The following is a 23,044-nucleotide window of genomic DNA, read 5'->3' on the forward strand; positions in this document are numbered from 1 at the left end:
TTTGTGTAGTAATGCTCTTTAATTGCAATGGAAAAATAACTTATCTTAACTGCACACTTAATTGCTCACCAGTGCAGTTAAGATAAGTTGTTTTTCTATTGCAAATAAAGAGCATTACTGTACAATTTAACTTTTCAAAACCAGTTACTTAAAAAAAAAAACAAAAAAAACATTCATATACTATATAACACTCCAGATTATTGTTTAAAAGACTGACTAAGCAAAAAACAAAACCAAGAAAACATCTGACTAAAAATATTTATTTATTCATGCAACTTGTGGTTCACTGGAATGGGTGGCAACTGCCTGTTGTAAACAAAACACAAGGTCTGAGGGCAATGTTCAGAAAGTCTTCCATCTTTCATCTTCAAGTCGGCATGTGTCTAATCCAATACCTTAGCAGTAATTTTGATTTAAAATCTTTCAAGCCTAAAAGAGATGCAGGAGCCCTCAGAAACCATTATTTTTATTCACCCCACACACAGAAATAAGAGTTATTGTTAAAGTGAACTTGGTAAATTTACTATTGTGTCCAAGACTTTAAGTGGTATGTTTAAGTTTAGCTGATACAGTGTGATCATTGTATCTTGTGGTTTGTTGATAAACAAGCTAGGTGCTTTTTATGTACTAAATATGACTAATGAAAAGCCTCAAGACATCTGACAAAGCTGTGAAAGATACAAGCTGAAGACTTGAAGTTGAAACCAGGAAGACGAGGTGTGTAGAGCTTAGTGTACAGTGATGGTTACCATTGCTGATACTGTATCTTTTGTTGTTGTTGTTCACTGTATCTTCTTCTGTATGAGAGAGACCAAACTTAAGTAGCAAATTCTTGTTAAAGTAAGCCATTTTAAAGACATACATGACAGAAAAGATCTTTGAAAGCTGGAAGCAAGGATTTGCAGGAGGTTCTCCAGACAGCAATGTTATCTGCATATTGCAAGGCATGTGTGTATGTAAGCTGTTGCAGGTCTTTTATAGTATCCTGGTGGATTGTGGAAAATGTGTTATGATTGATCATTTATCCCTGGTTCTGATTGGTGAAATGATTACATGTGGCTTCAGCCAATGGTAGCTATAGGTTGCTCACAACTAATCCTGAATTTCTGTTTAGTAAAACATTTATTGTGTTAATGTAGAAAAAAAAACACTTAATTTTGCTCGTTTTCCAAAATTTGTGTAAGTTGATAATTCTAGTTCTACCCCATTTTATTTTGTGTCCAGCTGACATGATGTGTTTTTAAATAGGTGAATTTTGTTGTTTTCTTTGTGTTCTTTCATTCTTGTCTTACATTGTCTTCCCATTTCTCTAATGTATGTTGCATCGTACAAACATAAAATTTCATAGATTATATTTTTGTGTTTTTCACAAGTAGGTTTCTGTTTGTTTATCACTACAATGGGTCTTACTGTCTCTCAAGATCTCCACCAGATGTCTGTATTGAACATTTTGACTATGTATTTCAGTTTTTCACTAATATTTTGCATTTAGGGGAGATAACTAGTAGTAGTGGTGTTTTACTTATCTTTTCTTTCCATTGTGATCTTCGTTATGAAGGCAAAGGTGTAACCATACTGTTTGAAACACTCGTTTAGTATTCTGTTTTAATGGATGTCTCATTAAAAATATTTTCTGTTCTCTTCTTCAGGCAATGGATTATATCATGTTTCACCCAGGTTATATGATATGACTTGAGGTGTAGGTATCTGTAAATGTGGGTGGGTTATCTGTATACAGTTGCAATTATTTTTCTTCTTTTTTCATCTGCTGATGACTATGTTAAGAAAGGGTAAGCTGTTCCTCTACTTCCATGGATAAACAACCAATCACAACATATCCTCAACAATCCACCAGGGTACTATAAAAGATCTGCAATAGCTTACACACACTGACCTTAAGACATTGAAAACATCTTCCTCTGAAATTGTACTGTTTCTACAAAAGCCATTCCTATTGTCCATTTCAGTATATTCATGATGAAAACTCAGCCTAAACAATGTATCATTATGGTAACTTATTACAACATGGTCATTTTTAAGACCAGGATTACTGGCTATAAGCACATATGAAATTGTTTTTAAATAATGCCTAAATGACATACAATAGTCTGTTTCTTTTTCTTGCTGTTTTGCACAAAGCCACACAACAGACTATTGGTGCTACACCATCCATGGGTACTGAAACCTGGTTTTAAAAATTATAAGCCTTCAGACTTATTACTAAATCACTAAGGGCAAGAGGCAGCAAAAGTTTCACAGTTTTCCACTGGTTTTAAATAATAAAAAAACTTGTAATGCATTGGAGGTACACTCAAAACTATTATCAACTTCTGAAAAATGGCTGGCTATTAAGATTGTATTGGTCAAATGCAAAGACACTGCAGCAAGCCTTGGTCAAGTAAAGGTTTCAAAAAATTTAGAAGTTCAACAAATTCATTAAGTTATAATTTCTGTACGCTGTGTATTTTTTTTTAAAGTTTAGTTTATTCCGTACAGATACGTATTTTGTACATAACTAAACCTCTTTCTTGACTCTAAAAAATAATATATATATATGCTGCTCACTAATTATTTTAGACTTCAGCTAAAATTTACATTTGATTAGTCACTAGTTCACCACACAGTTCCAAGACCCTTGCTTTTCTGGTATTGTACTTCCTCTTCCTTTAATAAATATGAAAAACAACTATCAAAACTAAAGAATAGGGAAAATAAATAATTACCTATAATTTTTAAAATCTTATACAAAGAAAAGTAAACATTACACAGCACCTCTAAACAACTTAATACAAGTTTTTATTGAGATTTTAAAATCTCATTACATCCAGTAAACCTGACTTTTAATTCTCATAGCATAAAAGTACTTTTGTAAGATTTTGCATCCTACTTCCATATAAGATCCCATTAATGAATGCTATATGGGCTTCTTCAACTACAAGTAATAATAATAATAATGTGACTAAAGAGGTCGCTAAGCTTATGTGTGGAAATTATTCTCATGGCACTGGAATGAACAACAACAACAATGTTCATAAAAACTCCACAGAATTCATGTAGTTGAGTAAATACATAAATTTATTATTATTATGAACTTATTTATAATCATAAAACTTATATAAGCACAATATATTATCATCCACAAAATAAACTTTGTTTTTTGTATTTTCTCTGATAAAGAAACAGTCTTCCCTAAAAGTTTTCACTACTCCCAAAAACAAATTTTAGGAACATTTCTTTAAATACATTAAGACCACTTTCCACTACTACCAACATGTGTGCAACAATTTTTTTAAAAATTTTAATTAGCTATAATGACAAAACAATTATAACCACATAACTAAGTACCAAATCATAATACAATTCATATGCTTTATAAATACCAGAAGGTAGGTAGACCAACCTATTATCCATTATCATACTGTCATAAATAGCTACACCAATCAACCAAACTACCCAAACTTTACAGCAATCCACCACCTATACTACTATAACACCAACAAATAACATCTCACTTGTCGAATAATGAATGAATTTCAAATAGTTATCATCTCTTCTTTTACTGCTGTAGACTTATTTTTATTAATTAACAAAAACAAAATCCTCACCTCATTAAACAACCCCTGTTTTGCTGGGAGCTGTAGTAAACTGGCCACACCTTTCTTCAAGTTTGTTAAAGTTAATGATGCTGTTGTAGTGAATACTTTCTCAACTCTTCCTTTTTTCCATAAAACAAAGAGTGGATATTGTGTATGCTTTTCCACAAGAGAATCATGAGAAACAAAATTCTCTGAAGACAAGATCAGCAGCTGGGGTTCCAGAAACTAATGAAACACACAAAACAATTTTAAATTTTCCATTTTGTAACAATTTACAGCTCATACAATTGGTAATGTTTAAAGTATAGTGTAATTAACAGCATTAGGAACATTGTCACTGATAAAAATATTCTTGATGTGATTCTACCACAGTTAAAAGTCAACTCTAGAAAGATTTCAGGTCAGTGGTTACCAGTATTTTCACCACCAAGGAACCTTTTTATTATTATTTTCTCCCTTATGGACCCCATATTTTTGAAATATTTCATATACCCAACAACCTTTTTAACTAATAACTACCTCTTTTCAACTGCTCTCTTCACATGCTTAGAGCCAGAAAATTTGTGACAGTTATAGAAGAGTCTAGGTTTTACATGTGTTATTATTCTGTATCCTTCAGTGCCTTATTTAATTAAATAAAATATGTCAAAGAACCCCAGTATTGTCTTTGATACCCCTCAGGTTTGGAACCACTGTTTTAGGCTTTACATGAAAGCTGTCCCAAAGTTATTATTTTATAAAGATAATCAATTTAACCTATGCATTTAAGTATTTCATAATATATTTGAAAATACTGTTAAAAATTGTCTTTCAGTAGTTTGGATCTATAAAATCACTACACTATAATAAGAACTATTCAAAGTAATTTAAAATAAGACTATTAACCATTAACTCTAAACTACCTCTTCTTATAACCTTTTTTAACAAATATTAACAATAAAATAATTCATTAAATATCCAACTGTCTTGTATAAACAAGTTCAATGACCAAGTTGTATTCAAGATTTATTAATTTAGTTCTAGAATGCATTATATGTGTTATTGTTTTTTGATTACAGTATGCAAAAGCTGAATAATAAACTTCTGCCTATGAATTTAGTTTTTAAGAAAAAGAATGAAAAACATTATGTTATATTCAATAATTATATCATATTCTGTAGGTATGACTGATGGTTATCCCCTTATACTCCTTACTTTCAGCAATGGGTTTGTTACCTTATACAGTACAGTCTGTTTTCACCATTATACAGAACAGTGTCTGACTTTCAACACTGTTTTACTGACTGGTTCAATTCATTGTCTTAAAATGTCAAGAAGTACCTAAAGTAACTAAGACTATGTGATGATTCATTATGTAAACTGCATTTAATAAATAATATTGTATATTAACACTATTTAACATGTGTTTAACAAAGTACAACAAAAACATTCAACAAAAAAAAAAGCTAAATAATTATTCTTTCTCTTCCCCCCCCAAAAAAATCTACTTTAGGTACATGGGGCTCAAATATATAATAACTCACCTCAATCTTAACTAGATTTTCTGCAGTATTTTCAGGATTCTGCCAAATATTTTTCACTTTAACCTGACTTCTTAATTTATATCCAACACTTTTTCCAATGTTCTTATTTGGCCGTAGCTCACTTTTAGCTTCATTCAACTTAACATGAGTATTGTATTGGTAAATATAAGTAGTCCCTAGCTGGTACTGGCTAGTTACTGCTACATGAGGATGAAATAAAAAGGACATTATAATCACATAATCAGGCTAAATAATATCAAAGAGAAAAAATTAACAACAGCCCAAAACAACAGTTTTGAATGACAATGAGACTATTAACACACTTTTTTTGTTTAGAACTGCATGATCAAGTTTGGGATTGAGTTTTGATGGTAAAATTTAATTTATGATTCTAAATAATCTGTTATTTTTTTTATGAAGTGCCATTTCTAATTACTAAGCATAAAATTCAAACTGATTATAAAATAAGTAGTTACTAAAAACAATGACCCAAAATGTACATAAAAGGGTACTGTAAACCCACAAAAATAATGCACTAGAATTCCATTTTAATTTTGTGCCCAAAGGATAGTTTTTAATACATCTATGAGGCCAACCACTTTATGTTATGTAATGTCTAATAAACATAATATCCAAGGGCAACAAGGGACCTATTTGTCCATCTAGGCTGTCCCATTCTCTAAACTAAACTAAAGCTATTAAAAAAAAAGTCATATCTGGCTCTTATCATTCACATACTCATAAAGGTTTTTCTTAACTCACTTAGATTTACTGCCTCCACAACATCTGAAGGCAACCCATACCAAAGGCCAACTACTCTATTAGAAAAAGAAAACTGTCAGGTGAAGATGACTTTTAACTCTGCCAAAACTTATTTCTGTCTCCTAGTCTACCATTCTCACCATTAAGTATGAAAAAAATTGATGTATTAACACTATCAATTCTCTTAACAATCTTAAACACCTCAATCAGATCCCTCTAACTCTTTCTTTTTTCAATATAAAACAATTTCAGAGATCTTAATCTCTCCTCATATGACAACCCCTCCATCCTAGGAACCATCCTAGTAGTTCTCTTCTGAACCATTTACAACCAATTCAATCTCCTTCCCTAAAGTAAAGAACCTACGAAAAAACACAATACTCCAAATGTAGCCTAATAAGTAACCTATGGAATGAAATTATAACCTCATTATTAGACTTGTATTCCATATATCTGTGGATATAAATTCCATTAGTAGTAAAAATGAAACAGTGTGCATGTGTGTATTTTTCTTATAGCAAAGACACATCAGGTTATCTGCTAAGTTCACTGAGGGAATCAAACCCCTGATTTTAGTATTGCAAATCCATAGACTTACTGCTGTACCAGTGGGGGATAAAAATTAATGAATATTGTATTGATAGCAGTATGGTGCTGTCTCTCAATAAATCAAATATTTGATGATTGACACAAAATCTAAAACTGATCAAACCACAATTTGCAACAGATTGAGGAAGCTGTTCCATAAGTGGGTTAGCTTTGTTGAAAATACCGTGCCACTAAAACTAGAGCCTTCAAGCATGCCCAGATCATGCATGAAGGGTTGTGAAAGTATTGAACCAACATAGATCTTAAAAGACCCCTCCAATAAAATTTTATAATAAAAATAAGAACACAGCCACATAACCCATACTTTCATGTGAAATGAAAATAACCAAAAAAAACAAACAAACAGATGCTCCCATTTAATAAAAGCTTTGCTGATTTACATTTCTAGTATTATTAGAAGGTCCATGTTGGATCTTTACCTGTGAATGCCACATGCTGTATTGGAAAATTAGGTGAAATACAAAATGTAAAACCATTTATGCAGTTAGTCAAGAAGAAGAAAGAACTATAATAAAGAATTATTGAAGTCCTTCCCATCATTTGGAAAAAGGGTAAGAGAATACTGAAACAGCATTCTGAAATGCAGTGTGGTTTTAAATGAGGAAGGAGAAGTACCTATTAAAGATACATCAAGTCCTATTCAGGTTACAACATGCAGACAATCAGAAGTTCACCATGGTTAAGGATGAAAAGGGAAACATATGAAGGACTTAGTTCAAGTAATTAGTATTGCATGGATAATGTAAATATTAATAGCTTCAAAAAGATTCATCAAGAGACTTATATAACAATGGAAAGATTACGTTTTGACAAAGCAATGCAGAATGATTAACCAAACTCTCATAGCTTCCTACATGACATTTGAGTCAAATACCACAAACTCTTGTCATTTTAGATTAAAATAATAAGGAAAAGGACTGTCGTTTATCTTCTAAGAAAATGAGACATGACTGCATAATTAATAGATAAATAGGATGATCAAAGTAAAAACCTGACTCACAGTATGGAAATATGTCAAGACACAAGAGTTCATGAGGAAGAGATAATGATCAAAATCCAAGAGTAGACACTTTCCAGATCTAGATCTGCACATCCTGTTTGTATCAACACAACTCTAGGATAAGCTCCATCCATTAAAGTATCCAATGGTAACAAAAGGAGATAGTAGTTGACCCATAAGATTATCAAGTTCTGTTGGATCAATAGCTTTAAATTACAGATACAGTTAGAAGTTATTATCACAATGCCAAAACAGATACAGATAACAATGACATTCAATGGTATGCAGAGATATACGCAAGATGGGGCTGTTGGTAATTTTCATGGACCCATATATAGCACATATTTTATTTTTACATATCAATAAAATCTGCCAAACTCAAAAATCAACAGCAGGTTCTAAATATTTCTTTCACGGACATAAAAAATGGATGAGTAAAAATCAATCTGGGTTTTAGTACATATAAATGTGAATAAAAAGCAAAACAATTTCACTGGATAAAAGTGACTTAGTAGGTTTAAGTGAACAAAATTTTTCCAATTATTATCTTTCTCTCTCAGATTTTGGGGTTTATTTTTCAGGTTTATTAACTTGCATAGTGCTAGTGGTGTTAAACACTGTCTAATCCTATCTGCACATAGTAATTCCAAAACATGGTATTAAAGTCTGTGCAATTGCACTGCAGGCAGGGACTAACTAGGCTGTACTTGAGTACTCTGTGATGTTGCATGCTGCAAGGTAAAAAAGGTTAGGACAGAGGTGGATGCTTGTATTCTAACTAAAACAGTGAAAAGTACAACCAAGTATAAATCTGCTTTAAACAGAAGTAACTATTTAACATGCTTCAGCAAAAAAATTGCTAATTAATATTTTAATAAATCCATACTTTTAAATAATGTCTGATTTTCAGTTCAGAAAGAGAGAAAGGATTTCAAACACTTTTAATGTTATTTTATCAATAATGTATGTTCCATTATTATTAATCACTTCCTGCCAATGATTCACGAGCTTCTGAATACCACTTCTATAAAATTATTCGGGTTTAAAGGAAAAGAATGTAGACAGGGTAGTTTGACATCTTCATGTGTTCCAAGCTCTTTTCCATCAAGATAGTTCTGCAAACTTCGAAATAGATGATAATCAGATGGAGCAAGGTCTGGAGAATAAAGAGGATGTGGAAGTTTCTCCCAGTTTAGCATTTCAATCTTTGCAGATGTGATCCTCACTGTATGGAGTCATGCATTATCCTGGTGTAACACAACACCTTTATGATTGATCAAAGCAGGTCTCTTTTCTTTCAGCGCAACATTCAAATGCTCTAACTATAAACAGTAGTAGTGTGATGTAACCATTACATTGAGTGCCAGCAACTCAAAGTTGATCATCAACAATATCCCACCAAACACTCAACAAAACTTTCCTAGGGTTGAGGTCCATTTTTGGTCCAGTTAACCTGCATTAATCCATTGTCTGCAGCACTTAATATTTTTATAAAATATCCATTTTTTATCTCCAGTCACTAACCTGTTCAAAACAAAAGAGTTACGTTCACAAGAGTGCAGAGAAGTGCAAATGTCTACTCTTGCTCCAAAGTTAGCTTCTGTCAAATCATGAGGAACCCATTTTCCAAGTTTTGACAGCTTTCCAAGCTGTTGCAGATGACGGTGAACTGTTGAATGGTTGAATTAAGCTTTTGTGCTAGTTCTTCAACTGTTACAGCACAATCTTCATCAAGTGCAGCCAGCAGTAAGTCATCATTAAACTCAACAGGACGACATGAACGTGTGCATCACTTAAGCTGTAGTCACCTGATCTGAACTTCTGAAACCACCAACATTTTCTTTAATTGAGATACTCTGCACCACAAACACCCTGAATGTTTTGTGTAGTTTCTGCTGCACAATTGCTTTTTTTTAAACACATAAAGCATTATATGCCTAACGTGTTCCTCAGGCACATCCATCTTAGTAAGGGTTTATTTGATTAATGATCTGAAAAAGCTGAGTTGGGTTAGTTTCTTTTATTTGTCTGAACATTTTTATACATGCCCTACTATGTATTTTAGTCATTAATGCCTTCTACAAAGACAGAAATAATGATGCACTTTCTGTATTAAATGTTTGTACATTACTTATGGGATGACCTGATATATTGTTAACAATCGTTTAATGAGAGTTATGCAGAAGGATGAGCATATTATATTAAAACAAATTTTATGATTATGCAGATCAGCAAGTTACATAACAAACACAGCCAATATCAAGTCATGGTGCACTGGCATGTATTAGAAGTACATTTGGACATTGTTTAGCATTCATGGACAGTATGAAGTCACCAAATATTGATTGCTTTTCATAAAATATATAAAAGCCCTTTTCAATGCAAAATATTTATACACTCAGATCATGAAAATGTGCTGAGATCAGGTATTTAAAACTTCTGAAATGGGAGATATAATTTGTACTTAATGGCAATGAAAAATAAAGGAATAAGGATTAGTTTGGGCCATTAAAACCCCTTCAAAATTAGACATATAACATAGAAATCATATGTTAGCCATATGAAACAAAGTGTGCCAACAGAATGCAACATAAAAGGATCTCTGTCTGAAAGAAAAAGTGACAAAAGTTAGATGTACAAATATTGCTTCTACAATATATCTGTTCAACCACTATATACCTCACACAGCTACAGAATGAAACAGTTATTCATGCCGTCCCATACAAATATTAACTTGCAAAGTCGACAAAAAAGCATCTATGGACTTTTGTATGATTAGACCATTGAATTGCTTGTGGATAACTATAATCTTCATACATGAGATGGCTTATGGGTAGCCAGCAGAAAGGGTATACTTTTGACATAAAAGCCTCATCACAGAGCTTTCTGTAGTGGCAACTGTGCTGTTAGGTTAAAGTGCATATTCATTAGACAGTCTGAACAAACACGGTAATGTGGTCTGTAACTACACAACGTAGCTTAAAAGGTACTTTAATATAACATACTCAGTCTCTACATATACTTTACATGAATGATCCACATTTGCCGATATTGTGGTTTGTGGGTACTTTACCAAAACGTCAGTTCTCAACTATTTAATAGTGGTAACATCATTGTGGTTGTTTTATGGCTGGAGGTTTTTGTCGCACTCTTTCCAAAGAATATATGCACAACAAAGTAGAACCAAATAATATCTGCATGGCAATAATGCTAAAGAACATAAAACCAAAGGATATCTGCATGGTGAAACTTTTAAAGAACACAGAACCAAAATCGATGAAGGAGATAATTCATAGAGCAGCACTGAACCTGAAATAATGTTCTTAGAAAAATTACAATTCTTTATAACATAAAAATGTTAAACACTGCCAAACTAGTATCAGTAACACTATTATCTGTTGTTTATGTTATAACTTTACTTTATACTTTACCAAAAATAATACGTTTCTTAAACAGTACAATGTCATCCTATCTCAAAAGGAGTTTCAATATGTTTATTGATTCTACCAATAATTAACATAACGCACTGAACACGTTTATGATGCAACACTACTCTTCATTAAATCGCTTAAACGCGAACAAAAGGTAACGTAATTTACACTCGTACATAACTCACTAAGCTATCAGATGACAAAACAAGCAATGCAATGGATGCTTGTAACGGTGTCTACCAAATAAGCATATATCATATTTTTGCAGCTAAGCTGAAATATTACATGTGCATCAGCTTATAAATATTAAAATATGCATATTTATGAATAATAAGCTACTTCAATGGAAAATAAAGAAAAATGGAGGGTGGAATCATAATGAAAATAAAATAAATTTATCAAGCGTTTTTAGTTTAATTGTTACTTCAAACTTATATTAAACAATATAACTTTTGCTTTTACCCAGTAACGGTTAATACGTTTTAATATATTGTTGTTTGTTTTGTTTTTTTGTGTTAGTATTTTGCGATTTCAAAATGGCGAAGAAAACTAAGAGTTTAAAGGATTCTGTTACTTCAGTCGTTTCATACGTGGCTTCAGAAACATTTCCAATCTTGTCGGATACCAAATGAGTTATAACCAAGTCTCATTTGGGTTTTGCAAAAAACACTTAAAATAAAAACAAGGAAATTGCATACAAAATAGTACTTTACTACTATTCCTCTGAAAATAATAATTTTTCATAATCTTTAGTGGTCCTCGTTTGTTTTGAATATTCGCACAAAGAACACAACAGCTATCTACGCTAGCAGTCCTAGATGCAAAAAGCGATTTTGCGACATTATTCGAACCATGGACCATCGGATACACAATCTGGTACAATAATCATTGGATCTTACACAGCCCATCTTCCATAAGGAATAATATAAACACAGATGGCATAACTTCTTGCATTTATTTATGTTTACAGAAGAACTTTTATTAGATATATAATAAGACAAAGCATTACAGCTATGTTCTACATTTTACTTTAATCAGACATAGGTTTAAAAGGTTATGAGAGTGATTTGGTTAATCACCACTACGTTCCCTAGTGGCACAGCGGAATGTATGTGAACTCACACTGCAAGGAACCGGGTTTCGATATTCGTGGTGGGCAGAGTGTAGCTTTGTGCTTACTTCCAACAATCAATCAATCACCACTACAGTCTCCCAGCATGCACGTTTGTAATCTTCTTCTCTTAGAAAAGGTTTTAAACACAGTCCATATGTCTGTTAGCTTTTGATGCAGAAGTATAATTTGGGGTTTAATACGAAGGAGTTGACACCGCATGAATGCTTGCTAGCTATAAATATGTTTATGTTTTGTTAACATCAAAAGCTCCCTCTATACATTACTTTGTGGTGTCTTGAATAAAATGTTGCTTCCTGTTGAATACACAAAACTGTTTAGTTTAAGAGTTATTATTCACTTTATTTAGTTCTTTAACGTTTAATGACGATTTAGTTTTCGTAACAAAAGTGTTAACAGTTGTTTTTTTTTAAAGCAATATTTGTAAGAAATTTCGCTAGGTAACTTGATTCGAGTAGTAGTTGTGTATGCAGTTCAATTGTTGTATAACTGTTTAGTAATATTGTTGACGTCATCTTACTCGAAACTTCCAAGTGTTTCTTGTGGTGTGTAATGTTATTGTTACTAGAGGGCTAGATATTTCGGAGTTTTCTTTCACGTGTTATAAATATGTGCAGATACAAAGAGGAAGTTATATTTTGTTTTTTGAATTTCGCGCAAAGCTACACGAGAGCTATCTGCGCTAGCCGTCCCTAATTTAGTAGTGTAAAACTAGAGGGAAGGCAACTAGTCATCACCACCCATCACCAACTTTTTGGCTACTCTTTTACCAACGAATAACAGGATTGACCGTCACATTATAACGCCCCCACGGCTGTAAGAGCATGTTTGGTGCAACGGGGATTCGAACCCGTAACCCTCGGATTACGAGTCAAACGCCTTAACCTACCTGGCCATGCCGGGCCAGGAAGTTATACAAGTTAGTAAATGTGAAATTAGGCTACTGTTAGTTTGGCAGCAATGGGCAATATTTAAAGTGAGTTTCACAATCATGGAATAATAACAAAGATAAAAAAACAATAATTTATCAAGTCAAAGGATGTCATAAAGTTACTGAACCCGCTTATGTAGAATTTGACGAAAAGAACACAACAATTATTTAAAGTTCTGGACACAACTGTGGTAATCCACGAGGTAACGTAAGTGAATTTATCACAGATTGTGCAGTAAGAAACAGAGAAGAAAAAATAATTCGTCTTATCAACTGAGATCTAAAGTAACTGATGTTCTAGCCTGTGTAGAGTTTTGACAAGAATTATTTGCAGCTTTAAATACAATTTTGATAACCAACAGTGAAGTGAATTTTTGCATATACGTTTGACTTGTTTCGAATATATTATTTTAAAACAAATGGATTGTGTGCTGTCCATTTATTGTTGACATTTAGTGCCAACAGGTCACAGACACTTACCGTAAAGAATCCGGCCCCTATATAAGGTTAATTATTGAACCCGCTACTACGTCAGAGGTATCTCTAGGCGCTAACAAACGAAGCCGATGTCTAGATTTTATTTGACAGTGCCTCAAATCCCCAGAATAGAAAATCGTGATTGATATTATACTGAAATGCCGAAAACTCTTGCGCCTTTTGGCCCAAGCCCCGAATCATTTCAGCATCTAACGACGCTTCTGCTCCACCTTCAGCACTTTATTAAATGATACACAAACTAAAACACTTCACCTAACATTCTCTAACTTGCTGTTCATCCGGAACAATTTTTGTGTTCCTTTCCACAATACTTGAGGACTAATATTTCTGATTTGGAGCCAACATAAAAACATCTACAATAAACTAAAATTATAATGATGGCTGAAGCTCATTTTTCAGTTTTCAAAGGTATATCACAAAGGTTTGTTTGTTTGTTTTGAATTTCGCGCAAAGCTACACGAGGGCTATCTGCGCTAGCCGTCCGCAATTTAGTGATGTAAGGCTAGAGGGAAGGCAGCTAGTCATCACCACCCACCGCCGATTCCTGGGCTAATCTTTTACTAACGAACAGTGGGATTAACCATAACATTATAACGCCCCCAAGGCTGAAAGGGCGACCATGTTTGGTGCGACGGGATTCGAACCTACGACCCTCAGATTGCTAGTCGAGCACCCTAACCATCTAGCCAAGCTGGGCTATATCACAAAGATCTGGATTATGTATCCTTCTACAAAATCCTCAGTTGAATAAATTTATAAATTACCTCTGTGATAATTTTAAAAAAGAAAAGTTAAGTATCGACGTCTGTTAAGTTGTGAAATATTTCAGAAGAGTGTTTATTTAGTTCCTTCGAACGCAAATGTGCTTCGAAAGACGGGATGAAAATTTGAAGTACGGTAAAATTAATTATTTTTTCTAGACAAACAAGGGTCAACAATGGATTCACGACAAACACGTGACAGGAAAAACATGCCAGACTCACACCTACAAATACTGCACATTACTTACCTCGGGTCGGATGTAGAATTCCCGAACCTGAAAATGTCCAGAAAAAAAAAATGGTCATCGCGTCATTTTGTCAAACCTGACTAGGAAAATTCTATGGCGTTACGTAATGAATAATAATTTCTATTTTACATAAATTCACGGAAGCTTTATACATACAGAATAGTTTTGTTACAATAATGCTACAATATCAGAGTAATTTTTTTTTTAAAGAATGGGTACTTATTGGGTGGTTTGTTGCATGTGACTGTCATAGTACCGTGTTTCTACGAAAATAAGACAGGACTTATATTAATTTTCACTCCAAAATATGACACTAGGGCTTATTTTCGGGGGATGTCTTATTTTGATATATTAAAAAAATGAAGCTACAAAGTTACAAACTATTAAACCAACCATTTAAAATAAACTATTATTAAACTATTAAACTAACTCATTAATACTTAAACAAACTAATTAACTAACTATTAAACTAATTAATAAATTAATTTTTTTTTATTTCGTTCCTCTTCCTGCCACTCTTAACTAGGGCTTATTTTAAGGGTAGGGCTTATATTAAAACTATCCCCAAAAATCACACTAGGTCTTATTTTATGGGTAGGTCTTATTATCGGAGAAACACGGTATCAGTCTTTCACAATGTAATATTTATCTGGGTTGTGCATTTATTTTTTCCGACTCGCTTATGTCTAGTTTTCCCTAGAAAAATATAAAAATGATAGATACTACATTATCTTTAAGAGTTGTACATGTTTTAAAAAACTAGTTTATAAATGAACTATCCTTTATGTATATGCTGTACGTCACATATCTAAAACACTTCAGGAATTTCGACAAAACGAAATAAAAACGTTGGTCCAGTTTGTAATATTTGATGGAAATTAATTGTATTTAATTTATCACTATTTTATTAAGTACCTGTTTTTTATATGAAATTCCACTCAGTTGGTAAATACATACAAGTTGACAGCAAAGTGTGATAAAAATAGTGGTCAAAAACCCTAATTTTAACACTCCAACCTTTCAGGGACACCACGTTTCCCGTTCTCACCTCCGTTGACTATTGATTATGAGACTTTTTAATAATTCAGACACATCGCCATAACCTGGCACCCATTACGACAAAGGTTTGAGTTATCCCTGAAAATATGTTATATGCTAAAATATCCAATATACAATATCAGGAAGCAGTAATCGAACACAACGGTATCACTCGTGAATAGTTGCTAAAGTGGTGATCTGGTATCATTTTAAGACACCAGTGGAATTTATTACGTAAGAACGCTGGTTTCGAAATTATCCTTCCCACCTATCGCCATCTCGTGACAAACTGACAAACTATGTTATTGGAATATACTTTTTCACAGATAAATATAATCAATCATTTTCAGAAGGTTATTCGATATTTTCATCATAAGCGATATCTTACGTGACATGTTCGTGGGCTCAACAGTCATAAGAAAGCCCAAGGTTCAGTGAAAATCATTCATAATTTGCAATATACGATATTATTCAACAATGTTTAGTTTGTTACTGATATTCCAGTAAAGCTACACAGACGGTAGCTGCTCTATTCATCTCTGTTTCTAAAGTTACAGATCAAAGGGAAGGCAACTAATTAATAGCACCAACAACCAACTATTTGGTTACTGTTACTGAAGAGTGGGATTTACCGGTCACTCTTATAACATACATAAAGTGAGAAGCGCAATTTTAGTTTTTCGGTAATTGGACACAAGTCGAGAACACTCGAATCTGCAGTTAATCAAGCTAACTGCTGGGTCACATGATTGGAAAATTCATTCCCCAACTGTTTAAACTTTCCATATCGAATTGTATACCGGTATTGTGCCAGGCGATGTGACATTACTTTCAGAAAATGTAGTTCACATGCATTCACTATTTTCAAGCTTTGATTTACGTTTAATTGCATAGCAGTTAACTTGAAGCCAGTTCCAAGATAAGAAATGAAAACTTGTTCCACGGAAAGAGAACCAGAAAATAAAAACTCAACTGGACTATTTTCTTTTATTCCTGCAAAATATTATTTTTACCATTTCCTTTTTAGGTGTTACACATTTTTGGTCTCCCCCTACGTGCGGGCCTGGAATAATTCATACTTCATTTCGTCACATTCTTAAATGTTCTATTGAGGCTTCTAAACAAGAGTACAGACAAAGCAGAGATCGCATTAAAGTTTAAAAAATAATATGCATCGTAAACTAATGAGTGACCAAAACATGTATACATATAATTATCCTTCAACAGCGGGAATATTGTACACAGCAGCACCAACTGATGATGGCTGGCGTTTAATGGTCAAAAGCGATAAACAATACAGTTTTCATTGTATTGTTCATCGCTTTTGACCCTCAAACAATACAATAAAAACTGTATCCTGCAACACGATGTTCATAATGTGAATTTATGTTTTCTTAATCAAAGCCACATCGGGCCATCTGCTATGTCCACCGAGTGGAAATGAACACTTGATGTCAGTGCTGTAAAACCGAGGACTGTCCCAAAAGAGGATACCATAATAAGGTTCTTAAGGAATTAAACAAAATCCTAATAGAATATTTAAGTAAAACGCGCATTAAACAGTAAAGGTTAAGTTCAAACAACACTTTAAAACTTTTACTACTGACTGCTTATTAAAGTGATCATAAAAGCAAGTAGGTTAGATTAAAAAAAAAAAAAGAAAGTCCCACAAAACTGCCCGTTTATAACGTCTTCGTGTTATTCTCTTGCCAGCTTACAATAAAAAATGGCTTGATATATTGCACCTAAACCTTTTGTAGAATACTGAAGAGATACTTTGGGGGCCGTATAAGTACCGAAAAGTTCATTTGTTTCTTCTATACTTTACAAAAGCTAAAAAACATCACAAGTGTAGTGTAAATGATGTCATCATTACCCTCTGAAATTAGCTTCCTTACAAATATCCAGTGTTCTTTTGAAAAGCTAAAATTCTGGGCGAAACAGAAGTTATCAGGCAATAATAGATGAATGTCAGATGGCTGTAACATGTAGATACTCAATGCTTTGTACACTGTATAATCGGTTTCTTTAAGGAGCCATATATTATGGATGGTATGAAGGAGGTTGGTTGTTTGGCGTTTATTGGCGCAAAGCAACTAGACTATCTGCGCCAAACAGCCAGTAAAAAAATTAAAAGTAAAATTATTAAAACATGTGGAAAAGAATCAAAACAAAGGCCAATTTTCGAATTAAAAGCTTAAATAGAATTAAAAAGGCCAATGGCTCTTAAACTTTAAAAACTTAAATGAAGTGGACAGTGCCACCATCACCAATGACACTGTCCAGCGTGAGGGGTGAACCCATAGTAAAAACACGTCTAAAATGGTGCCGTCACTCTAAGTCGTAACGACGGCACGACAGTAAAATGTGGGTTATTGTAACTTGAGTATCACGTAGACCACATATTGGTGCATCAGTCCCAGATAAAAGAAAACGACGAGTTAAAAACTGTGACCTATGCGTAGTCTACTTAAGACAACTTCCTCTTTCCGATCCTTACGGAAACAAGACGGTCAAAGTCCAACAGAGGGTTTTATCTGATAAAGCTTTTATCACCTCACTAACTTCAAATCGTAGCCAACTGGCGCAGAGCCGAGCCTTGAATACAGGATTGTTGTCCACATATGGGACAAGCACAGCCATGATAGCTTGTGAGCGAGCTTGTTCCCGAGAATACTGATGTGGCAGGTATTCAGAACTGGATATAAATTGATGATAAAAAGAAATAGGCCAGTCGGTTTTGAATATCAATGAGAACAGGATGAGAACTAATTTGAAGCAATTCCAGGACTAGTGGAGAGCTAAGCGAGTTGGTACAAATAGTACAACTGGTGTACTGCATATCTTCTAGCTGATCCACGGCAAGAGAAATAACGTATAATTTGGTAATGAACACAAAAACTGTAGATGGGATCCTGTGTGCAACCACCGAACCACAACATAACATGGTGAAGCTCACAGAGTCGCCTGATTTCGAACCACAAGTAAAATTGAGAAAGAAAGAATAGTTTGAAAAGTAATTGGCAAATAGAAAATGGTATTTCCAATTGGAAATCTCCGCCCTCCTCAGATGGTTCAAGGAAATATCCCAAGTTGAGATGGTTGACTAGTGGAAAGAGAACAAGCCAAATTCAGCCAGCTGCACCTGGATACGAACGCCAAAAGGAACAAAGACAGACCATCTATTCTGATAAAGCATAGCCCACTAAGGAAGGAAAACACAACCACACTTTTGAAGTATACGGTGAAGACAGTCGGCAAATGGCAGAGGTGTAGAGGATGTTCATGAGACTCGCTGTTCAGACTCTGGGCTGAATATTTGTAGAAAGCCACAGTGCATAGCTGAAGCTCCAGATGGTGAACAGGATCCAACATTTTCAAGGCCAAGGTCCTAGTAGAGCCATAGACCATAAGAGTTTTTCTTTATTAGAAGGTCTTTCAACTGCCATGGATTCTGTCAGTAGATGGACAGTCCAGCAACTGAGGCCGAGAATTAATAACCGTTCAACATCTTTGGGCTGAAGAAGATGGACCTAGAAATTGCCATAAGCCAGAGCCAGAGGAAGTGGAACTGAGGACCCAATGGAAGGATTGGTAGGGATATAGATAGGTGTTGACTCGTCAACTCTCTTAACCACAGAGTGCAAAAGACTCTTGACGTGGTTTTAAAACGACTCTGTCAGAGGCACAGAGAAATCTATCTGAACTCCCAATGTAGCAATGGAATAGAGTGTAGCAGCATATGTCCGAGATGGAGTGGCGGACAGTAACTTTCGACCCTCAGGGTAAAAAATGCTGCACCTATTTTTCCTCCACTCACCTGGGGAGTGGTGGACAGTAACTGTCGACCCTCAGGGTAAAAAATGCTTCACCTCTTTTTCCTCCACTCACCTGGTGCAACAACGAAAATAAGAGGAGTAAGAACTACTACAATTAACACAATGAGTCCATTTCACAGTCGTAGGCATCATGATCCTTGCTACTGCTACGAGCACACTTCAAGGAACTACGACATGATCTCTTCGAGTGACCGAACTGCTAATATTGGAAACATCCGAGAAGATTGGGAATATATGGGCGAACCTTACAGTTCAGATAACCTGCCTTGATGGTGGTAGGTGGACGTGGTGAGGTAAAATGTCAAAATAAGTACATTTGTAGGTAGTATTATTCCATCCTTCCTAGTGGAGATATGACACATCACAGAAATACCTTGGTTGAAGAAACCAGCGAGGATCTCAAACTCGGTAATGCTCTTTAAATCCCTCTTAACAATACCTTATCGTAATGAATTCAAAGTAGCATGGGTCTTCGAATGCAAGAGGAGTTCACTATGTTTTGGAGTGGATGTTTCCACCAAGATGTCCCTAGAATGTAACTTTCTGACTGACTTAGAAGAGCCAGTAAGCCCCTCTAGTCCTTTTTGAATAAAAAAGGGAGACTTTTGCCCTAAAGATTTGTCTGGTAAAGAATGTAATATCAGAACGTGAAGTACAGGTATTGAAGAAGTTAAAGACTGGTGTTCAAAATTTGCAAGACGTGGTCGTTTACCTGTGATCTTTTATTTTTAATTTTATTTAGATTTGGGGATCCATAATAACGAAAGAATATTTCAGTGTCAACTGTCCCCGTCCATCATGAAGCATTACGAGGACATCGCAGCAACGCCAAGGTTTCGTGAGCACTTTACCCAAACACTAGCATTAGACAGAATGTCCACAACGCCCGTTGAGAAGGTCCAACACTGCTGCTCGGTTGACTAACTCAACTGGACCAGCCGATTAACCCTGGGTTGGACCCCTCAACCACCAGGATTCTCTCCTTCCCTTCACGGGTTGCCACGCACGGCAAACACGTGGGTGAATGTTCAGATCCCAGAGGAAGTAAACTGAAAGCACAGAAGCTTCTCTAGGAGGTCCCCTCACCACCTTGAGGGGATGTAAAGGTTTAGTTTGCATTTCGTACAAAGCCACACGAGGGATATCTGCACTAGCCGTCCCTAATTTAGCAGTGTAAGGCTAAATGGAAGACAGCTAGTCATTACTACCCATCACAAATGTTTAGACTATTTTTACCAATGAATTGTGGAATTAACAGTCACATTATAACACTTCCACAGCTGAAAAAACGAGCCTATTTGGTTTGGTTTGTTTTGAAATTCGTGCAAAGCTACACGAGAGCTATCTGCGCTAGTCGTCCCTAATTTAGCAATGTAAGACTAGAGGGAAGTCAGCTAGTCATCACAACCCACCGCAAACTCTTGGGCCACTCTTTTACCAACGAATAGTGGGATTGGCGGTCACATTATAACGCCCCCACGACTGAAAGGGTGAGTGTGTTTGGTGTGACAGGTATTCGAACCCGCGACCCTCCGATTACGAGTCGAGTGTCTTAACCACCTGGCCATGCCGGGCCAGATGTGAAGGAGTCAAAAAAATCAATACAAATAAAATTCAGTCAGCTACTGATTTTTCTTAAAGTGAAGCATCTTTAGAACTCGTAAGATAAATATTTTCTTTTGCATATTGTTACTTTTAATTCCGGTAAAGTGAGTAAACAATAAATTGAGGATTACAATTCCAATGTGTAATTATTACAACATGTAGACGTAGAACTTATAAAATTTCCGGCAATAATATGTGGTCAAAACAAGAGAACCAGAATTTTTTCCGAGAATTAGAAATGTCAGTTTAAAGCCTATATTAAAGAAACTGGAAAAAATAAAACTCGCCTTCTTATGAAAAATACAAAACGATAGCTGAAATAAATTTCCAACTTTGATAAAGTTTGGTTTGTTTTTAATTTCGCACAAAGCTACACGTGGGCTATCTGCGCTAGTCGTCCCTAATTTAGCAGTGTAAGACTAGAGGGAAGGCAACTAGTCATCACCACCCATCGCCAATTGTTGGGTTACTCTTTTTACCAAAAATAATGGAATTGATAGTAACGTTATAACTTCCCTACGGCTAAAAAGGCGAGCATGTTTGGTGGGACGGAGATTCGAGCCCAAGACTCCCAGATTACGAGACAAGTGCCCTAACCACCTAACCATGCACCGTTGACAAAGCAAATAATGCCATAATATTTTGGTATGAGTTTCATCATGTGAAAAATATATTTTAAAAAATCACTTAAGCAATTACCTTACACTTAAAACTCAGTGTTGTTGCGATATTACTGAAGTGGGCAATGCAGCCATGTTAAACTTACATCTGCAAAATACTATTACAACTCCGGATTAACCTGATGATATTTCTCGTTGTGAAAAGGAAATTGATTCTATTACTTGTAACATACAGAGCAGATTTAATCCTAGTTTTTTTTTGTTTTTTTACTATGTGTGACACCACGCGATTGCTGAGGAACAATATGCACAATAATAATAATAAGTCATTATCTAAAGTCAGTAACTCTTACTATGAAAGCTCGTCACCTTGAGACTTTAATATGCGTGACGTCATCACCATAATTGTTTCTAGTTGGGTTTTTTTTTTTTTTCTTAAAGCAGATTTTATCTTACCTCTGCTACTTAAACGCCTACTCTTTATATACACCAAAATTAAAGCTTTCGATAAGTAATTAAAAATACCGTGTTTCAGGATTATATAGCCCACTTCTTCATACACCCATAATTTTTTCGGTAAAGATTAGCTGTCTCAGTGTCTAAAAAAGACGCTTTCATTACAACAACATTAAACCCATCAATAAACAGTTGCAGGCCTATTATTCATATGTTCATGTAATTTACTAGAGAAATGTTCCAATACAGTTTCTGTTTTACTATTAAAATAATCCAACGTGATTTGGCAAAATCAATGGCGTAACTACAAAAGATGCACCCTTTTCCAAGGCATAAAAGTAACTTAGCCCTCTAAATTTATTTCCATATAACTGTAGTTACGATTTTAGCAGTTTCAGGCCATCTTTGGGCTTGGTCCCCTCGCAATTGCGGGGCATACTTACGCCACTGGACATAACAGTTTTAGGCACAAGCTTGTCAATACAAATACTTGTAAGTACTCCTGTGAAGTTCAAACCTTCCTCTTTATCGCACTGTTCAAGTTCAAAAACAATTGTTTTGTTTTTGTCCTTCTGTTATTGTAACACAGTGAGCCGCCATCAATTTCATATTATTTTTGTCTCTATATGAGTGTCACTTCTTAACTTGCCAATGATATTGCTACTAAAAAGCATTTTATTTGTCATGCTAAATTTGCAAACAACGATTTATGAGCTTAATGAAAATTATTTTATGTAGAGAACATACAACATATTTCAAGACAACAAAAAGACAAATTATGGATCTTTTCTCTTTTATGCATCCATTTAAGTAGTATATTAAAAAGTATATTTCTCTAAAGTGTTTTAATAATGATTTCAGAAATATAAATTAGAATCTGAAGAAATGTAAAGAAATATTTTTTTATTTTGCTTACGAAACAAAGGAAGTACTATGAATATTAAATATATGCCTATGTGTTTAAAAGAACTGTAAAACAACAAACAATAAAAATA

The 23,044-nt window shown here is 34.5% G+C and overlaps 1 protein-coding gene across 4 annotated transcripts in view; it reads right to left on the reverse strand.

Annotated features, from left to right (window-relative positions):
- The window catches only part of Mtp (microsomal triacylglycerol transfer protein), a 59,584-nt gene that overhangs the window by 27,422 nt on the left and 9,118 nt on the right, over positions 1-23,044 (reverse strand). For 2 of the 4 annotated variants that reach the window (XM_076512234.1, XM_076512233.1), the window contains exons 2-4: positions 14,492-14,518; positions 5,120-5,319; positions 3,606-3,821 (exon numbers count right to left, since the gene is read on the reverse strand). In XM_076512234.1, the coding sequence (XP_076368349.1) occupies positions 3,606-3,821; positions 5,120-5,319; positions 14,492-14,518 (443 nt within the window). The remainder of the gene's footprint in view (positions 1-3,605; positions 3,822-5,119; positions 5,320-14,491; positions 14,519-23,044) is intronic. The other 2 variants (XM_076512235.1, XM_076512236.1) reach the window with 1 other exon arrangement.

Source organism: Tachypleus tridentatus, chromosome 7 (assembly GCF_004210375.1).
Source record: "Tachypleus tridentatus isolate NWPU-2018 chromosome 7, ASM421037v1, whole genome shotgun sequence".
NCBI classification, from domain to species: domain Eukaryota; kingdom Metazoa; phylum Arthropoda; class Merostomata; order Xiphosura; family Limulidae; genus Tachypleus; species Tachypleus tridentatus.